The 17,693-nt window shown below is 43.6% G+C and overlaps 1 protein-coding gene across 2 annotated transcripts in view; it reads right to left on the bottom strand.

Moving 5' to 3' along the window:
* Positions 1–201: 201 nt before the first annotated feature.
* Positions 202–17,693, bottom strand: part of LOC105561106 (integrin alpha-PS2-like) — a 78,171-nt gene continuing 60,679 nt past the window's right edge. Inside the window, exons 4-6 of one of the 2 annotated variants that reach the window (XM_012010800.1) lie at positions 16,427–16,598; positions 8,767–8,828; positions 202–336 (exon numbers count right to left, since the gene is read on the bottom strand). In XM_012010800.1, coding sequence (XP_011866190.1) covers positions 286–336; positions 8,767–8,828; positions 16,427–16,598 — 285 coding nt within the window. In that variant the 3' untranslated portion in view covers positions 202–285. Of the gene's footprint in view, positions 337–7,779; positions 8,018–8,766; positions 8,829–16,426; positions 16,599–17,693 lie in introns of those variants that run through there. The other variant, XM_012010799.1, reaches the window with a different exon arrangement.

Below are 17,693 nucleotides of genomic sequence, written 5' to 3'. Positions count from 1 at the left end.
TTGCTAAAAACCTTAATGTAACTGCTAGTCTTTCTCTTAAGCCGCATCTACACTATATAACAAAACATGCTATATAGCAAAGTTATACAACTTGTTACAAAAAGAAAAGAAAAAATGTTATATAACATGATGTTGTATAACTAATTATTTTATTAAATAATTATTCAAAGTAAATATAAAATATTGAAGCCATAATTGCGATTATAATTCTTCTGTAATAACCATATATATTTGTATTTTACACTTCAACGCAGTATAAGACTACAACTCCGCATCTATTGCGCATCAGATCGGTGAATGGTAGATTACTTTTTCTTTCAAATTGACGTGGTGGATCTGTGTAAAAATCGCAGTAAATTTACTTTATGTGAAATGCATGTTGAAATTCAAGTACATTCCGTTTTACAAATTAACATGAGTTTTTACGAGATCCATTGCTTGAAAATGGATAGATTAGAACAGATTAGAATGAATAAATTAATTAATACTGGAGAACGTATAATTATTTGGTTTATGTGCACTCGGGTATATTACTTCATTTTACTTTATACTAATAATTTTTTTCGCGATCTTATTATAATGTTCTAAGATTACGCATTGTAGAAATAGTGCAAGGAAATGTAGAGAATCTGTTATTACGCGCGTATCACACAATAAAAAGAAAGTATATTATTTTTTCACCTTGCATATTTTAATTTGATTTAATTTAGTTGTCATATTTAACAAAAATACTTTTAATTATTAATTGTATTTGTTCTGATGATGCGTCATTTTTATTCTATTCCTTTATAATCTATCCATATATTTTTATTATTGAATTTTTCGACATTTCGTGATTTACATATATATCATAATATATCGCCGAATTTTCCGCCAATCCTACAATATTTAAACATTATCGATCAGCTTCTCGACTATCTTAAATCTAAATAATGCGCGCATTGCTATGTTCTAGTGATTTAAGATAAATTTCTTTCAAACGCGCGTAAACGTAAATGCGAGCGATGAAATTGTTTAGTCGTGATGAAACAATTAAAAGGATTTTTCGCGGTCTTCAAGAGATCTCTTTCTAAAGAAAGAGATTACGGAGGAGCCGCGGTAGAAAGCGAACGGACCCGTCGCGCCGCTCGGTGGCGAAGGTGCGCCAAGGTGCGCGCTTGACGGGAAAAAGAGCGTGTCTAGTTTCGTTTTACTCTGCTTATCATGAGAAACGGCGGCCGTTTATAAGACAATGCAGCCGCGAGCGTAGAGAGACGACCTCACCGGCGCGTAGGTGGCCTTCTTGCGGCGTCGCACGACGGTGAACACGGAACACGGTGACAGAACGAAATGTCCGCGCCTTAAATGGCCATCTGAAACTCTCCTGCCGTTTGCCTCTTCGCGACCGCTCGTCCGATTTCCTCCTTCGCGACCGACGGTGACGGCGACGGCGACGGCGACGGCGACGACGACGGCGACAAGACATCGCGCCACGTATACGCGCGCTTTAAACGCTCGGACACAATGTCTCCGTGAAGACGAGGGACCGTCTCCCTTTGGTGGCATCAATTTTTCGCATCGTCGGGACGTTCTCGAGTGACGCGATAACGAACGGTCGTCAGCTTTCGGCTTTGTGCGACGAAGATAGCGAAGTGGAAATAGATATACACGAAGAGATGGTTAACACGTCGACGGGCAGCCATGGGTGTCGTTGTCACGGTAGAAAATCCATTTTGCAACGTCACTCTTAAATCACGAGGTGCATTATTCCTAACATTGAAAATCGAAAAAGAAGAGAACCATCCCTTTGTTCAATCTTCGCGTATCGTAGACATTCGTCGACGACGGATTAACACGCGTCACTAGTTGAGAAAAGGTGCATAGAAAAAATATTATTAGGCATTGAAAGATTCAGCCTGACCGTATCCTAGGCGTTTCTATTATTTGTGTTATATAAATCACTTAGGCTTGGTTACACCAACGTCGTTGAACTTTGACCTTAGCTTAATTTTAACTGTTTAGCGGGAAGCACACACTTTTGCATAAGTGCATAAAATTGATCGGTCCATAAGCAAATGCATAAGGAAATGGACCAATCAAATTCCTTATGCAAAAGTGTGCGCTCCCCGGTTTTCCCTTAGAAAGAGACGAAGAGTGAATTAAGCTAAAATTAAAAGTTACGTGACGTTGGTGCAACCGGGCTTTACACCTTTAGCTTTAATTTTTAAGAATTATAAAGAATTGCAGATATTTAAAGAATTACTATAAGTATAACACTGAATTATTCAGTGCTCTACACTGAGAATACTTTTCATCGGATAAATCTATTAAATAGTGTTTGCGATTAAATTATGGATTAAATGTATCCGGTAAAATGCAGTTACCGATGAAATTTGATTGAGAAACCGATCATATTTTTCATGGAATATACAATTCAATTGGATATATCCGTGTGTTATTATGTAATTGGAATATCCGATTATATTTAATCGGACATTTTTCTCAGTATACTTATAGTAATTCTTTACTATAAATTAGCAACTGAAGCTAAACTTCCGGGTATACAAGAGAATAAATTATCACCGGTACCTACAGCCGCGAAAATTCACTTAGCATGGCGATCAGAGTGCCGCCCGATGTAAATGCAGCAACTCGGCAAACGTGAATCCCCGGTTCCGGTAGAATTACAGCGTTTGTGCCGTCGTTTGTAACACGACCGCCGGCGCAATCGTAGGCCGCGTCGGTCCTTAATGGACCCCGCGATTGCTTATCAGAATCCAGCGAAAATGCATCCGCCGCATTTCTCTTAGTCGGATCAAACCAGTCCACAAATCCCTGGGCCTCTCATACCCGGCGTACACGAAGTAAATAAGGGAACGTTACTTCTCGCCGAGCAAATTAACATTCGAACAGTCACGCGCGTTACCTGAGATAAGATATTAAATAAGGAACTGCTTGGAGGTGTTGAGAACCAGGACGTGCACGCAACTTGATTAGTAAAATTAACATATTCCGTTCGTAGCTTGTATCGCGACTGCGGAGAAAGTATATGATTGCTCAATGCTAACGTATTTTTTCCGTGATTTCAATTGGTCGGTATCGAACGAGTCACATTAATACTTAAGCTTTTAAACAAGACGCAACGAGATAAAGTTTTATCCCGATATCTTATACGAGTCGCCTATTAAAGTTGAAACAATTCTATTACTCGACTTCATGTTTTAACTCTTTGCGGGGGTAATAAGAGAAAAAGCGTGCTTTTTTAAAAAGATAAACCATTTATTGTACATTATACAAATACTCATAAATGACTCTTAATTATACCAAAAAAATTACAAAAATTAAAATAATATTCATAATATCGATTATTGTACTTGGTGTTTTTAAAAATAACGCGAATATTCAATTACGTCGCAATCGTCAAAAGTAGACGACGAAAAATTGAAGAAATACGACGGCTCGAAGCGGTTTCGCAGCAAAACCACTGGGACGCAAAGGGTTAGGGATCGCGCTGGGATCCACGTGCATTCGTGTGCAAGGGCGCACAATGATGGTGCAGACTCGCCGCATTTCGGCGCGACCTTTTGTTTGTCGTCTCGCAAGTATTATTATTTGCGAGTCGCGATACGCCGTGCCAAGCGATTCACATGATCCGCTCCGGGAACAATAGTGGGGCCCTCCTCATCGTACAAACAATGTCAAACGTGCGATCGAGTCACGTGTACTACATACACCGTCGCGACGCGATCGGGTGCTCCGGCGGCGCGGATGCAACCGGGTGCAACAGCCGTAACTTTTGTGTTCCGGCGCCATCCGTCTCTAGGGCCCTCCCTCGCTGGGCCGAGCCGAGCCGAGCGCGGGGGACGCAAAGCGGTCCGTTCTGCTCGTCGAACCCGAAGAATGCGTTTTTTGATGTGCCGAGAGGTGAATCAGAGGTCGACCCGGCCGGCCCCGGTCTGTCTTTCGGGCCGCGCGACTCATGCAAGCGGGAAGACAATGATCGATGCGTTTCTCGTACGGGAAGTAATTAGTATGGTCAGCGAATGATGGATTAAAAAACAGATGTGTGTATGTGTCAGATAATTTTTTAACTCTTGGATACACGAGTGTCTTTATCGTTTAGAGCTGACGAAAGTTTGTAATACATGTATTTAACAAGATTCATATAGATATATCTCTTGTGAGATTATTGTCTTCTCGTTAATCTCTCGAGCAGAGTAAATAGGGGTGACTTCGCCTAGGCCGAGTTTTACACATCACGCTGAGAAAAATTTCCATCGGCTAAACTAATTAAATAGTGTGTCCGAGGGTTAATGTTTTCCGCTAAACTTTTCCAATTAAATTATGTATAATATATGTATATCCGATGAGATGCTGTTATCGATGAAATTTGATCGAAAAACCGATGATATTTTTCACTGGATATACAATTTAATCGGATATATCCGTTTGTTATTATGTAATTGGATACTTTTCTCGGTGCAGTGTTGCACCAGTACTTTTTATCCTTCCGCGATTTCTCCGATTGCCGCGCACTAAACAGATTAGCCGGACAGTAGTAAGCAAATACGTGCATTTGTCGTCCAAGTCGGTGTGACGCGCGGAGACACGGTGAACGCGCGCGGAAGAATCGAAAGGGTCTACACGATACGATGCCCCCCATGGAGCCGCGGTCCGGTCCCCGGATGCTTGTACACGCGAAAAATTTGCAACCGAGACAATGGGGAACGGGCTGCGCCCCGTCTACGCGAAACACGACTGGCACGAGTTGTGTTCTGGCGCCGATCGAAGGGGGTTGGGGATAAACGGCGGGGACGGGGGGAGATGGGAGAGACACACGGGCGCCCCATTCGAGATTGAAATATAACCGCGCGGCCAAATATGTATGGGGGCCATGGTGAAATTTATATGCCGGCTGGTATACACGCGTGCACACACGCGCCCATAAGTGTGCTGCGCGCTTAAGTGCAACGCCAAATGCAGTCGGGAGATTGCGGCGACGACGCCGGGCAAGAAACGGGGCCCGGGGCCCTGACGAAGCAAAAAACTGTTGCGAGCGAGGCTAACGCGGGATAAACGAGTGGCTAATGCACGCGCGGATAGACGAATGATCGGGCTTTGGAAAATTTTTAATATGCATTTTTTCGCGGCCCACGATCGGACGGGTGTCCCGATTCACGAAGGCAGGACGAGATAAAGCTGGAAAGACCGTTGGTTGTGCTGTTTTTAATCAACATTTATCACGGAGAGCTTTTGTATTGCATGCTGCTCGTATGTATATGTGCGTGCATCATCTTGCCAATCGATCCATGTCGAATCCAATTCAGATTTCCTCTTTGAAAACCTCAACGAAAGAATACGCTCATACTAAAGAAGCTCGAAGGCTTATATTTCAATCGTCGAATCGGGGGTCGCGCACGGAGTTGGACGGAGAGGCGGGTGGTATCGATTGATAGTGATCGGCTATCGATCGATCTTCTCTAGATCGCCCACCGGATAAGCCGCGGTACCGCGCACGACAGAGGTTGGTACCAGCAGCGGTGGTTTTACGCGAAGATCGATGGTGGATTGCGTTCCCGATGGCGTCGGGAGGGCCTCTAAATCACGGGACTTAGCGTACTCCTTACTGCCCGCTCGAGTTGCCGTACAATGGCGTTTGTTTTCCGAAAAGAGAAATAGCATCGAATGACACGGCATACGCATTCGATGAGAAATCAAATTTAACCGAGGCGCATTAAGTTACATTGCGACACACTCAATTTTTGTTGTCGCACTGACCGCAAAACGGGATTACTATTAACATCACCAATAGGATCCGATCGACTATGTGCAAATAGCGAAAAAAATTAACAGGAGAATTTGTTAGTCCTCCTCTTGTACAAATATGTCAAGTGACACACATTGGTTTTTTATACTACTAAATACACTACTAAAAAAAAATAGGGAACACTTTTCATACCCTAAAAATTGGGCTATTTTCAAACCACTGAAACTCGGCGAAAAATAATTGTAGACACAAAATTAAAAAAGCATCTTAAAGCTTGAAGTTTCAACTTTAAAACTCTGTCAATGATTTATTTCGATATATTCATCTTCCTCGTTCTGTGCTTTAAAAAAGAATACATTGTTTTGTTCCTTAAAATTACGTATTTTTGACACACTGTAGCTCGATAAAAAAATTTCTCTCGACAAATTTGATGCAAGTTCCACAATCTACAACATTTTACCTACAAAATGCTTTTTTTTAAATTTTCCTACGATTTTTCTTGACCGAGTTACATGACTTTGAAGCGAACCATGCATTTTCTTGATGTTTATCGCCGGTATTAGCGTTACCCAATGTGCACCACGTGGAGGTTGCCGGTCGGATTGTGCACATCATGTTTACACCATGTAGACCTATGATACTTTTGGGTCGAATATAGGTAAAAATTTAGTCCTCATGTGAATGCCATCTTCATATATAACCAATATCGTTTGTACTTTGTTTACTCTGCACTTTAGGCGATCTTTAGGTCACCTGCGTTTACACGCGTTACGTCGTGTGACCTAATTTAGGTCAGGGCACGCGAAAAAGAGACCTGACCCAAGCGAGGTCGCAACTGTTTACATCGTCACGACCTATCGTGTTTGGGTTGAATATAAGGTATAGGTTGTGGCCTAAACGCACGGTGTAAACTAGGCCATAGACACGTTTGGGAAACGTATATGGAATTACCTCGTATTATCTGAAATAGGTAGAGAAAAGTCCTCTATTATGAGATAGGTTTCTAATATGAGATAAGATTTTCAACACCCAATCAATCACAAATCTTTTTTCGCAACACAATCTAACAATGAATTTTCCGCTGGACAGATTTCGCTCTGAGGGCAATGGATCCATGGTGGAATCAATTGATGTCGCCTGTTTATTTAACAGAAACCCCGCTGTCCCATATTAGAATCCTACCTCGCAATAGGGGACTTTCCTCTAGTAATCTGAATTTGCGATACAGTGAGACGCGGACCACAAGAACGGAGTTATTGTCGGTCGCTATCAGGAAGCTCCGCTTTAGAAAGTGTCCGCGGAAATTACGGGAGAAAGAGAATGTCCGTACATCTAAAATTACCACATCTGCCGCGTAAGCAAGCATACGCGATTGGGATTGAGCGCGGGCGGACGTATTAACATTGAATGCTGAAACCGAGCTAGGAGTCGGGTACGGCTCCGCGACATGCATTAAACATCTGCCATATAGCCGCGCAATTCTGAATTATACATCCGCGGCGAAGATAGCCTGAGTGTCCCGCGGAATTGTTCCACCGCGCTTGTCCCTTTGGCGATAATCGAAGCCGTCCGGATGCGCGATAACGTTACTCGCGGTGGACCGCGCGTGTACGAGAGAGCTCGCGCGCGCGTGGGATTTCTTACCGCAAAAGAGATTAGATCGCAGCCGCTGGGTCGCAGACGATTCGAAAAACCGATTGCGGCACGATAGAAGTGTGTCGCGTCGTAATCGCGCGTTTCTGTGCCGCGATCCTTGCTTTAATCGCGGCGTGCCTTGTAAAGTAATTTTGCTCTGCGCACGGTACAAATGATTTTGCAAGTGTTAAAGATGAAACTGCAACTCGAGACCCCCGCTATTCCAATTTTCCTATAAAATTTTCGGTACTGAAACTTTTTATTCGACATTAACCGGCCAGTGTTTCAATACAGAAAATTTATTGCGGACAATGTTACCTCAGCCAGAGTTTGAACCTAGATTTCTCTTCTCTCTAGGCGGGCGTCTCATAGAGAGAAGGTCCAAATTTTCTGTATTAAAACACTGGCCGGTTAATGTCGACTAAAAAGCCTGATTATTGTTACCTATTACTAGCAACTTAAAGAGATTTTTATGTTCAAAAACTTTTTTTATTCCAAAGTTCGGCGTAAAAAGTATCACGTTAAACAAAAATCTTTTCTACAAAAGAAAAGATCTCAAATGACTTCTCTCGTGTCATCGATAGAAAATATGCAATTTCCACGATATGCAAGTTTCAGGCGAATCAAATCCTTTTGCTGCAAAGTGAAAGAACAAAATATGTGGCCATAATTTATCGCGAGACATTTGCATCGAGACTTTTTAGATCTCCGCGTCATAAGGTGAAAGTTGCGGCAGCTACCGATTTGTCGATGGCGATATTTATCGCGATGTCGTTGGGACGAAGTGGGCATATCAGCGCGTGGGGGTTGTGCAGGTGCAACAAGCATCCTACGTACAGAGACAGGGCTACCCGGCGGTGCATCCTCGAAATGAAAAGCGAGCAAAAAGGCGCCCGAGACGCCCACGAACCCCTGACCCATCGGTCAGCGATCTGCCGGAGAATCGAGCTTCGGACAAAACAATCGTACGCGAGAGAAAGTCCCCGGGCTGCACCACGCGCGGATGCGCTACGGCACGAATACGAATGCCCGGAACGACGGCCGGAGGTGCGTAAGGTAGGAATTCGCATTCCTGGCCATATTCGGCCCCCGCGTCGCCTTCTAACTCTTTCGGAACGTCGCAGCCACCGTGTATTCGCGTTCGCGCGATGCGGATTCGGTTGTCGCGAACCTCCAAGTTACGTGGGCCTTTAGGATGCTGAGACGTGAACGAACACTTTGAACCGCGTAGCTCCGAACACGTCGACTTAAGATACGCGGAGCCCAAGATGTTTAAGCTTAGGCCAGTATTTTTCACATTGCGATCATATCTCGGGTGTACAGAAAAAAAAGAAACCGTCACAACATTCTCTATATGTGACGGGCGAGAAAGTTAAGTCACTTACCTTAGATAACGCGGCTCCTAAACCAGCCTGGCAAGAGCCCTGCCTGTGATAGCCCCAGAACCCTAAAACGGAAACAGACAATTATATCGTTGCGTCCTTCATTCCTTCAAACAGAGACATCATATCTCGTGAGTACAATTTGAATAAATTGCTTCCTATTGCGCAACGTGATAATTCGTAATAGTAGATAATTTTTTAATAGTCGATTAAAAGTTACAAGTTGATACAATGGTATATAACAATTTTTCTACGTTAAAAATTCATTTCAAACTTGGATACTAACAAAAATTTAACCAAATCGCAAGAGATTATCTTTTTATCTGCCAAAAATAAGGTTTTTCAATTATCAAGAGTTTTAAGAAAAAAAGTCCCATTCTGTTATTTTACAAATTTATAATAATATCGCAGCGATAACACAGGTATTTAGGCTTACTAGAGAACTCGGAGTTCAATGCACTAGAAACACTCGTATACATTTACGCCTTGCATATACATGTGTTCTTACGAGCGATAATGCAATAAACATTCGAGGAAGAGTAGAAACATGACACAGCCCAATTTAAAAATGATAAAAAGTTGAAACAAGATCCGTATACGTGATTAATGCAGACGTAGCAGGATAGCTAAAGCTTATTTCTCTTTATATTCCTCAATTATAAAATAAATAAATTTGGACGGGCACATCCTGCAAGCGTATTAAATAAACGTGCACGTTGTTGGAGTTCCGCGCACTCGTCTAGGAAGTGAAGTGGCATCGCAGACCGACTGCACGCGCAAGCAAAAGTAGTGCGTGTATACACGCGTCATTAATCCCAGATCGATCTTCCGCCGTGACGCCTCCGCGATCCGTTTTCTCCGTCCGAACCGCCGTGACGAGTCGACAGTGCAAGCTGCGCGTTTTACAACAGCAATCCGGGAAATGGTCATCGAGTATCTACGCTCGTTAACTAGATAACGCAACAGCACTTTTAGATAGGCGCTTTTAGACGGTAGGCAATAGCGGCAGCGAGGTCGAGGGGATCGACGGCGATTCCACCGAAATTCTTTCGTTTCGAAATGTAAAAGGACTCTACGCGTTTCTGTCTACCGCGCGTTGAAACGAAATCAATTAATCGTGCGATAAGAGAAGTTTTGCTAAAAGGAATTCCGTGCTGGACGAAATCTAACGTAGCAACGATATCGCGTTAATAAAACTGTACGTGGAGAATGTGATTGAAGCTCGTTAAAATTAAAAGGGAGACGAATTTATCTTAACTAAACGCTTGAAAACGATTCGATTTCTGTCCCTTCGAGAAACAACGCACACCGAGTACGAACGACAGAAAGTTGCGCCGGGCGATGTACGACAATTGAGTCATCGAAAATGCAATTATCTGCGCGTAGATTAATGATATTCATACCTCTCAGTGGTCATTACATTCGCGAGCTAGATAAAATCTCCTACCTTCACAATATTCGCACGTTCGTAACTTATCTCTATCACTAATTAGATGCCTATCGCAACATCAGCATGCGCAATAACTGACAAGAGCCAGAAAGATAATGGATCAATCTCGCGATAATTGCGATGTTATTACGATTAATCGTTGTCATTATTATCGACGAGGATAAATCATCGCCGACTCAGAGATAAATCTAGCGCAATCAACGCGACGGCATAAATCTGTGGACATGACGATTTAACGAGGGACAACGTTCCACGGAAGTGACGAATAATCTACGACCACGGAAACGGGATTATCTAATGTCTGATTTATCTACATTAATATGTATTTTAATTAACTTTATGAATTTTTGCAAATCGACCCTTCGCGAAGCGAGCGGACGCGACGCGAGGAATTTACGGGTGCCGGCCGTTAACGCCTCGGTCATTTCCGTAATTAGTCGCCGATGCTAGCTGCAAGTAGCAAATTATCAGGCCAGAGCCGACTGACAGGGTCAGTGCCATTCAGACCCGGCCGCTGCGGCGTAGCGTCCGCAAGAAAATGCATGCGTGCTCGTGTGTGTGTGTAGGAGTGTGCGTATGTGTTCGAATATCCGGTGGCTCGACCCGCAGAATCCGACCTTCTTCTTCTACACATGTGCCTGCACAGACGTATGTGCGTACGTGCGTTATGAACGCAGCAGCGGGTCGGTCTTGACAGACGATCGGTCACTTTAGACGAGCTGTCAGTCACGCAATTACATCAATCCGATCGCGGCCGTCTTCGTCGTCGCTGACGGCAACGACGGCGACGAAAAAGCAGATATAAAGCGAGCGATCGGCGCCACGTCGCGTCGTCGAATATCGGTGCCGCGCGTGTCGCTCCTAAAACAGTGGCAGAGCTCAATGTGCAACCTGATGAAAGTTTCAAGTCACCGACTGTCAGAAAAGGTCTCGTGACAATAATTTCACTCGCAAGATATCTGCGGGTCTCGCACTTAACCCTTTCGAATTCCTAACAGAAATTTCTAATAGAAACCAATGCGAATAGAGTTCGCCTAATTTCTTCGAATTAGAAAGGCGCGAGGACGCTCAAACTTAGACTTATGTCCATTTCTGCCAGTGCAGTTTAATTTTAATCTCGGTTCACTTTATATCTTTTTCTGGCTTTAGGAATTAGATAAGAAGTAATTTAAACCGAGATTAAAGTTAATCTGCATTGGTAGAATCGGACATCCGTCGGTTAATTTTTATGTCTTATACGACGGGTAGCGCTAATCGGTTCATTGACAGCTGTTATCGGGGATTCGCGATAATGGTATCATCCGTGAAGTAACAACGGATGCGCGTTCGACCGCGATATCGTCGGTGGTCGATCTATTTATAATCCGTCTCGTCCTCACGCTTTGCAAGGGTGCTATTCTCGTCGGTAAGAGGCCACTCCGCATTCGAACTCGAGTCGACATCGCGAGCACAAGTGGAAGATAGAAACTTTTTCCCCAACAGGAAAATATTCACGATTATTCGCACCCTCTGATATCGAAGAGCCTCAGGACCAGGTCGCGAAGTAGCCCCGGATATAATAGCATCTTTTTTTTTATGTGCGTTTCGATTTAAACGCTACAGCTGGACGCTAACTCGATAAACGGGACGGGCGAGTGATTTTAAACCGAAGGCGATTTTGGCCGCGAACGATTTTGACGATGAAGCGCCCAATAAAGAAATCGGAGCGTTACGGGAGACGAGCTCGAGTTGTACGACCGAGTCTTAATCGAGTTACGCGGAATGAATGGAGCTACTGTAATTCTCGTTCGCACGTGCGTGTGTGCGCGCGTGGTCGGTGCGCGATTACGCATCCCCGATATGCATTATCGGGTCACTTCTTTTATTCGGAAATAGGGCGACAACGCGACCGCACCGAAAATACACATTCTTAATTTCTCGCGTCGATCTTTCAATTAGGGTTAATTTCAATTAGAAAGGGTTTTTCAATCAAGGCTAATTTCAATTGACGAACTAGAATTTTTTACTCAAGGGTTACGATCCATCCCGCTACACATATACGTTCGATAAAATTACTCGTATTTTACGATACAAATTTCAACGGCCGTGAGTTAGTTAACGTCGCATGATGTAAATTTATCGGTAATTTCAAGAAAGAAACCCCCTCCTGTAGGATATTGAAATGACCTATACGTAACGATCCGTTGTGTATTATGAAAAGCGCTGTTTTCGGTCAAAAGAGACTTTGCCTGACGAGAGAGAGAGAGAGAGAGAGTGAGGTGTGTGGCAGTCAGTCCGGTGTCAGTAGTTGAGGTGACAAGAAATAAAATAAGTTTTCGGAGAATTGGTCTTGCTGTTCCTGACAACGTTCCCGGGCGATCCCGTGTAATCGAGTCCTGGTGTGTGTATCGGATAGTTCATGGTATCCTGATCATAAAAAATATATCTCGCAAGGCTCCCGCACACTCCTTAAAAGATCGCACGATGCATTCTTCCTTTTTGTACAAAATGAGATACGTGTTATATAATTACGTTTGTAAAAAAATTATTGTAATGAAATTGCAATACCGAGAGAGAGAGAGAGGGGGGGAGGGGGAGGGGGGGAGAGAAGGTATATACTCGCTGGAGATCGGTAGCTCGATCGTAATTCAAGTAGGATTAAGTGCTAATTGGCCTCGTTAGAACGGTGCCGAGTTAGCGCCTTGGTCCGAGAGGCGCCTTCCAATTATTATTTTCTTTTTTTTTTCTACGATGCCTCCCAGCCACTCGAGCGAGTGGGCGCCTTTCATCGAGGAATGCACTTACTGCAATTCTCCACTGCTGCCTTCCTTTTGTCAGTTGCGCACGTGAAAAATGTTTACCTCCGTGCATCTCCACCCGACTGGCTCTCATTTGTTTCGAGACTATTAAATATAGCAACAGTATATAGGGTAGTAATTGCAAAAGATAATCAACGCGAAAGCAGCTGCGACTAACGGTATAAAACGCGTTATAGAACTCTACTTTGCGGAACAATTCCTCTTGAGTAATATTGTCGCGTAACGAGGAATAAATTTCACAGTTGTTCATACAAATTCTGTGGACGCTACGCTAGAATTATATTTCGTCCACCGGTTAGCCAGAAGTCGAGCTTTAACACAGAATCGGATCATCGTTTCAGTCTCAGAAGGTGTAATCAGAACGTGAGCGACACCCGACCTGATTTCCACGTAATCGCGTTTCACAAAAATTATTCGAGACACAGTCGACTACGTAATTATTTTCCTTACATTCCTTGGAGATGTCAGATTGTGCAAAAGACAGAAAATAAGAACCAATTCAAGCGTACTTAAAAAAAATTCTCGCCCTTAAAATTTTATATTTTTCAAAGTGTGGTGAGTCATATTTTGAAAATACTTTTGTCATTATCGAAATAATCTTTATGCATTCTTCAACTATATATTTAATAAGAAGCTGTTTGCTAGAACCTTTTTCGTACATATCCACTTGCGATCTGTTACGGCGATCTTACGAAGAAAATTAGAAATAAAAGCCACCGATAGCTTCGCTGTCGCCTCGGCTTGTCCAGTGGGCAACAACGGACGGGCGAAACAGAACGGCAGGGCGATGGACGTTTAATTCCAAAAAAGGCGATTATGAGCGACTTGACTCTGGCGTGAGATAAAGTAACGTCGACACGACGTTATAAACTCCGGGTGAGATCCGACGCCTCGCTAAAAAGGCTCTACGATTCCCGGGAAAAGCGGCACCAAGCGGTTCGTTCGCTCGACTCGGCTCCTACAAATTGTTTAATTGCGCGGTCGTCGCGGAATTTCTGGACGATGAGCTCACACGTCATCGTCGTCATCGAGGCTGCGGGTTCGCTTCCGCACTTTGTGTTCCGCGAAGATTTTACTTCGGTGAATTCTGCTAATATTTATTTGGAAAGTCGCCAGGGCACGCAAGCCAGGCGTCATCCTTGTACATAAAAGGGTTTTCTTTGTATTTTTCATTGGATCTTATCTTTATATCGTGGTCTTTTGCCGTATAAATTAGAAAATTGTGTACACTGATTGAATAATAGTAAATCAACAAATAGAGCGAGAGATAAAATTGATTGCAAAATTTTTCGGAAGATTGCACTAATCTGATCATAATTAGATATTAAATTGGATATTTAAACAAGCAATAGTTGTCAGCTGTATTACGAACAATTCAGTTGCTCAATTATTTACTTGTCGCTTTAAGATTTCAATTACACCGTTTAATTTAATTATTTAATTTTAATTTGCGTTCAATTCAATGTGTACGCAGAATGGATATTCGAGTCCTCCCTCAAACGACCGGAAGTGCGTCAGTTCGCGCGTCATAAAACACGCAATAGTGACGGGGTTGCCGAAATGTTCGCTCGCGCGTGAGGAAGCGCGCGACTTTAATTGCAGGAAAGTGCGATTCTAAAAACACGCGTCACGTTATTTGCGTCCCAGCAAACAAAACTCGTAAGCTGCCTTAACGTATGGCACCAATTGCGTAAAGATTGTCATGAGCTTTTCACTTAGAAAACTTTTTAGAATTCAATTGAAATTAAGCAAAAAATCCAGTCCGATTTCCTTAAAAAATCATGAAGAGTCTGTTGAAAAATTTACAGAAAACATATTTGGGATAAACAAAGTTTCTCAGTGCGATAGATGCTTTTTAATATTTTATCAGAATCTGTGCAGAGATTTTGAGAACTTTTTGAGTCATCAGCGGTGAACGGTGTTTTATGACAAATGTTTCGCAAATGTTTCCGGAGGAAGTAGGTAGTTGTACCAATATAGTTTGCACGCTCGATATTTTATTTCGAAAACAATGTGAGTAATTTACAAGATTGCATTCTGCCTGTATCTGCCTGTATGTCTGGTGTCTGGCGACGGCTTGTTTCCACGTCATGATAACCACGAGATAAAAGTTAAATATGGTATTTTTCAAGAACAGTATCAACAGATTATCAGGAAATACCGGAGCGTGAGGAACGAGAAGAATAAAATCTAAGAACCTAGAAAGTAGAAAGTGAATTCGAATATTTGGAAATGAAATAGAGTTACATATCTCTCGGCTTCACGAATGCTTGCAAAACCCGTGAGAAATTCTCGCGATGGTCGTGAATCTTAAAACAATGGCAAAATCGTATTTGTTCGTTTTCTATTTGCCCGAAAAAGAAACCGGTCAAACATATTGTAACGTACGACACTTAAAATCGCTACGCGTGATTGCACTCCCGGGCGATGCGCTATTATTTGCTTGCTGATGCAAGTACTGAGATCATCGCTAATTATTGCTTTGAAATCAGCCGTGTCGGGCGGGGCAGCGCCGAAAATCGGTACGTCCTTTGTCATTAGGACACGACGCAGACCTACGTCGTCGGCAGGAAGTATCCTGTTACGTGACGTATTTACGGTCGCATGCCTGGAGAACACGACCGTACGTCGGCCGCGATCCTTGTCGCGTCGCAGAGGAAATTCGTCCTCGTGAGATCCTCGGCGAGACGAATTATCAGAAGAACGAGGAGGACACGGTGGGAGCTACCCTCTTGCGCCTCTCGAGGACGCGTCCACTTTGTCTTGCGCCTTCGAGAGTGCTTGTTTCACAAATGTTTATAGCTCACGTCGCGAACGTAGTTCCAGGCGCACAAAAATCTCGAAAGATCTTTTCCTTTTTTTCGTTCTTCCCAGGTCTTTCTCGTAAACCGAGCTAAATCCGGATGGCAGGGCGACGCGCGCACTATAAATCGTACCGCCCTTGTGGGAGAGAAAGAAAGTTCGATACCGGCGACGGAGAGGCCGGCGAGAGTGGAAATTAAACATTCACTCGTGCATCGTTCTGTTTACTTTACCGCGAGGCGAAGCTTTCGTCAGGAACGGAAGTCTTCGGAGAAACGATTTCTCGTTTTGTTAACAGTCGAGGAGCCCGGCGATTTTATCACGCGCTTCCTCGGGCCGCAAATATCGAAATAACGCGTACGAGATGCGTTGAAGTATCGAATAGATATAGAGTAGACATGGAATAAGGCCTTGCTCTTGATTTTGTCTCGTTTAACAGATCTTGTCCTAACGGGACTTAAACTCCAGTGTTCGATTTATCGGCGCGTCCGACGTTAAAGACGATTGCGAATAGCCTGATTTAAATTTCTCCTCGATGCTATCGAGGCTGTCGGGATTCGAAAGGGATCGGGCGACATTGGTAAAATTCGGCAAAGAGCTCTCGGCAACTCACTCGTGCGACAAGGCGAGTATTCCTGCGACTCGTTGAAGTTATTAGCGGCGACCCAGCAGGTGCCCACTGGCTCTCTTCTGTTGCCCGCCGTGGACTCCTTGCTCCACTTATTGTCATCGGGATCGTACTTGGGCTGCGACACCGAGAACCAGATGTACCTGGGCGCGCATGCCTGCGAACATAAAACAGAAATTGCGCCGCTATTAACGACCCTCCTTTATCGCGGAGACGCAGCCGTTTGTACTCTCTAAACGATCGCTTCGATCGCAATTAAAACGCGCGCCGTCCGGTCGTCGCTCGGTTCCGCCGGTCGTTAAAAGCGCGCGGCGGCGCGCCGGGAGGAATGGAGAACGCACGTACGACGAACTTGGGACCGCGTGCGCGGCATGTTTATAGTCGCACCTATAATAACGTGACGACATCGCCGTCGACAAATCCGCGCGTCAAGCCTCGATTCTCACCTTCCATTTAACGCCGAGCTACAGCCGGAGTAGCGGTACAAATCGCTCAAGATAATAGATTTCCTTCGCAACCATTTCACAATTATCCCGGCGTGAGCGCGAGATTTTAGAATCTCCCCGTTGTAGAACTGTGAACTAGGCTGCGATAAACTAGGCGGATTTCACGTTAAGGGGATGCTGGAGTGATTCTGCACTTTTTGCACCTTTTGCTCCTAGAACTGTCGATTCATGAAAACATTTGTGTAATATACAAATTATTTGATTTTGATTTGATTCTTTGTTAGACTTCTAAACTTAATTTTAATGGCCACATTCAGTGAGTTGTGGATTTATGCGCTGAATGGCCTATGATCCGAAGCGCCCCCGCAACATGTTGCGGTAGCGGACGCCATGTTTTCGAGCAGAAATTTTTACGCTACATCGACGCAACTGTTGTGAGTGTAGTATACAGGGTGTTATGTAATACCCGGCTCACCTCGTATTTTTGGATAGAGCGAACTAAACTGAGTCGAAAAATCCTCTACCACTTTGCAATTTTCGCAATATTTAACGAGTTATTAATGATTAAAAATCGCTGTCTTATATTTCTACCATCGCAGTTTAACTTTAATCTCGTTTCAACTTTCTTTGTATCTTTTTCGAGTTTTACGAAATGGAAAAAGACAGTAGAACTCGCCGTAGAACATATTAGTCATAAAAACATCGAGATGACATAATTTTTTGGTCATTTTTTATGCATCATGGTGACGTCAAAATTACCCACCGAGAGCACCTATTTGTGACATCATTAAGACATCAAAATGTTG

The sequence above is a fragment of the Vollenhovia emeryi genome, unplaced genomic scaffold, assembly GCF_000949405.1.
Source record: "Vollenhovia emeryi isolate VEMERY1.0 unplaced genomic scaffold, V.emery_V1.0 DF939211.1, whole genome shotgun sequence".
Lineage (NCBI taxonomy): Eukaryota > Metazoa > Arthropoda > Insecta > Hymenoptera > Formicidae > Vollenhovia > Vollenhovia emeryi.
This window is presented reverse-complemented; position numbering and strand designations above follow the sequence as displayed.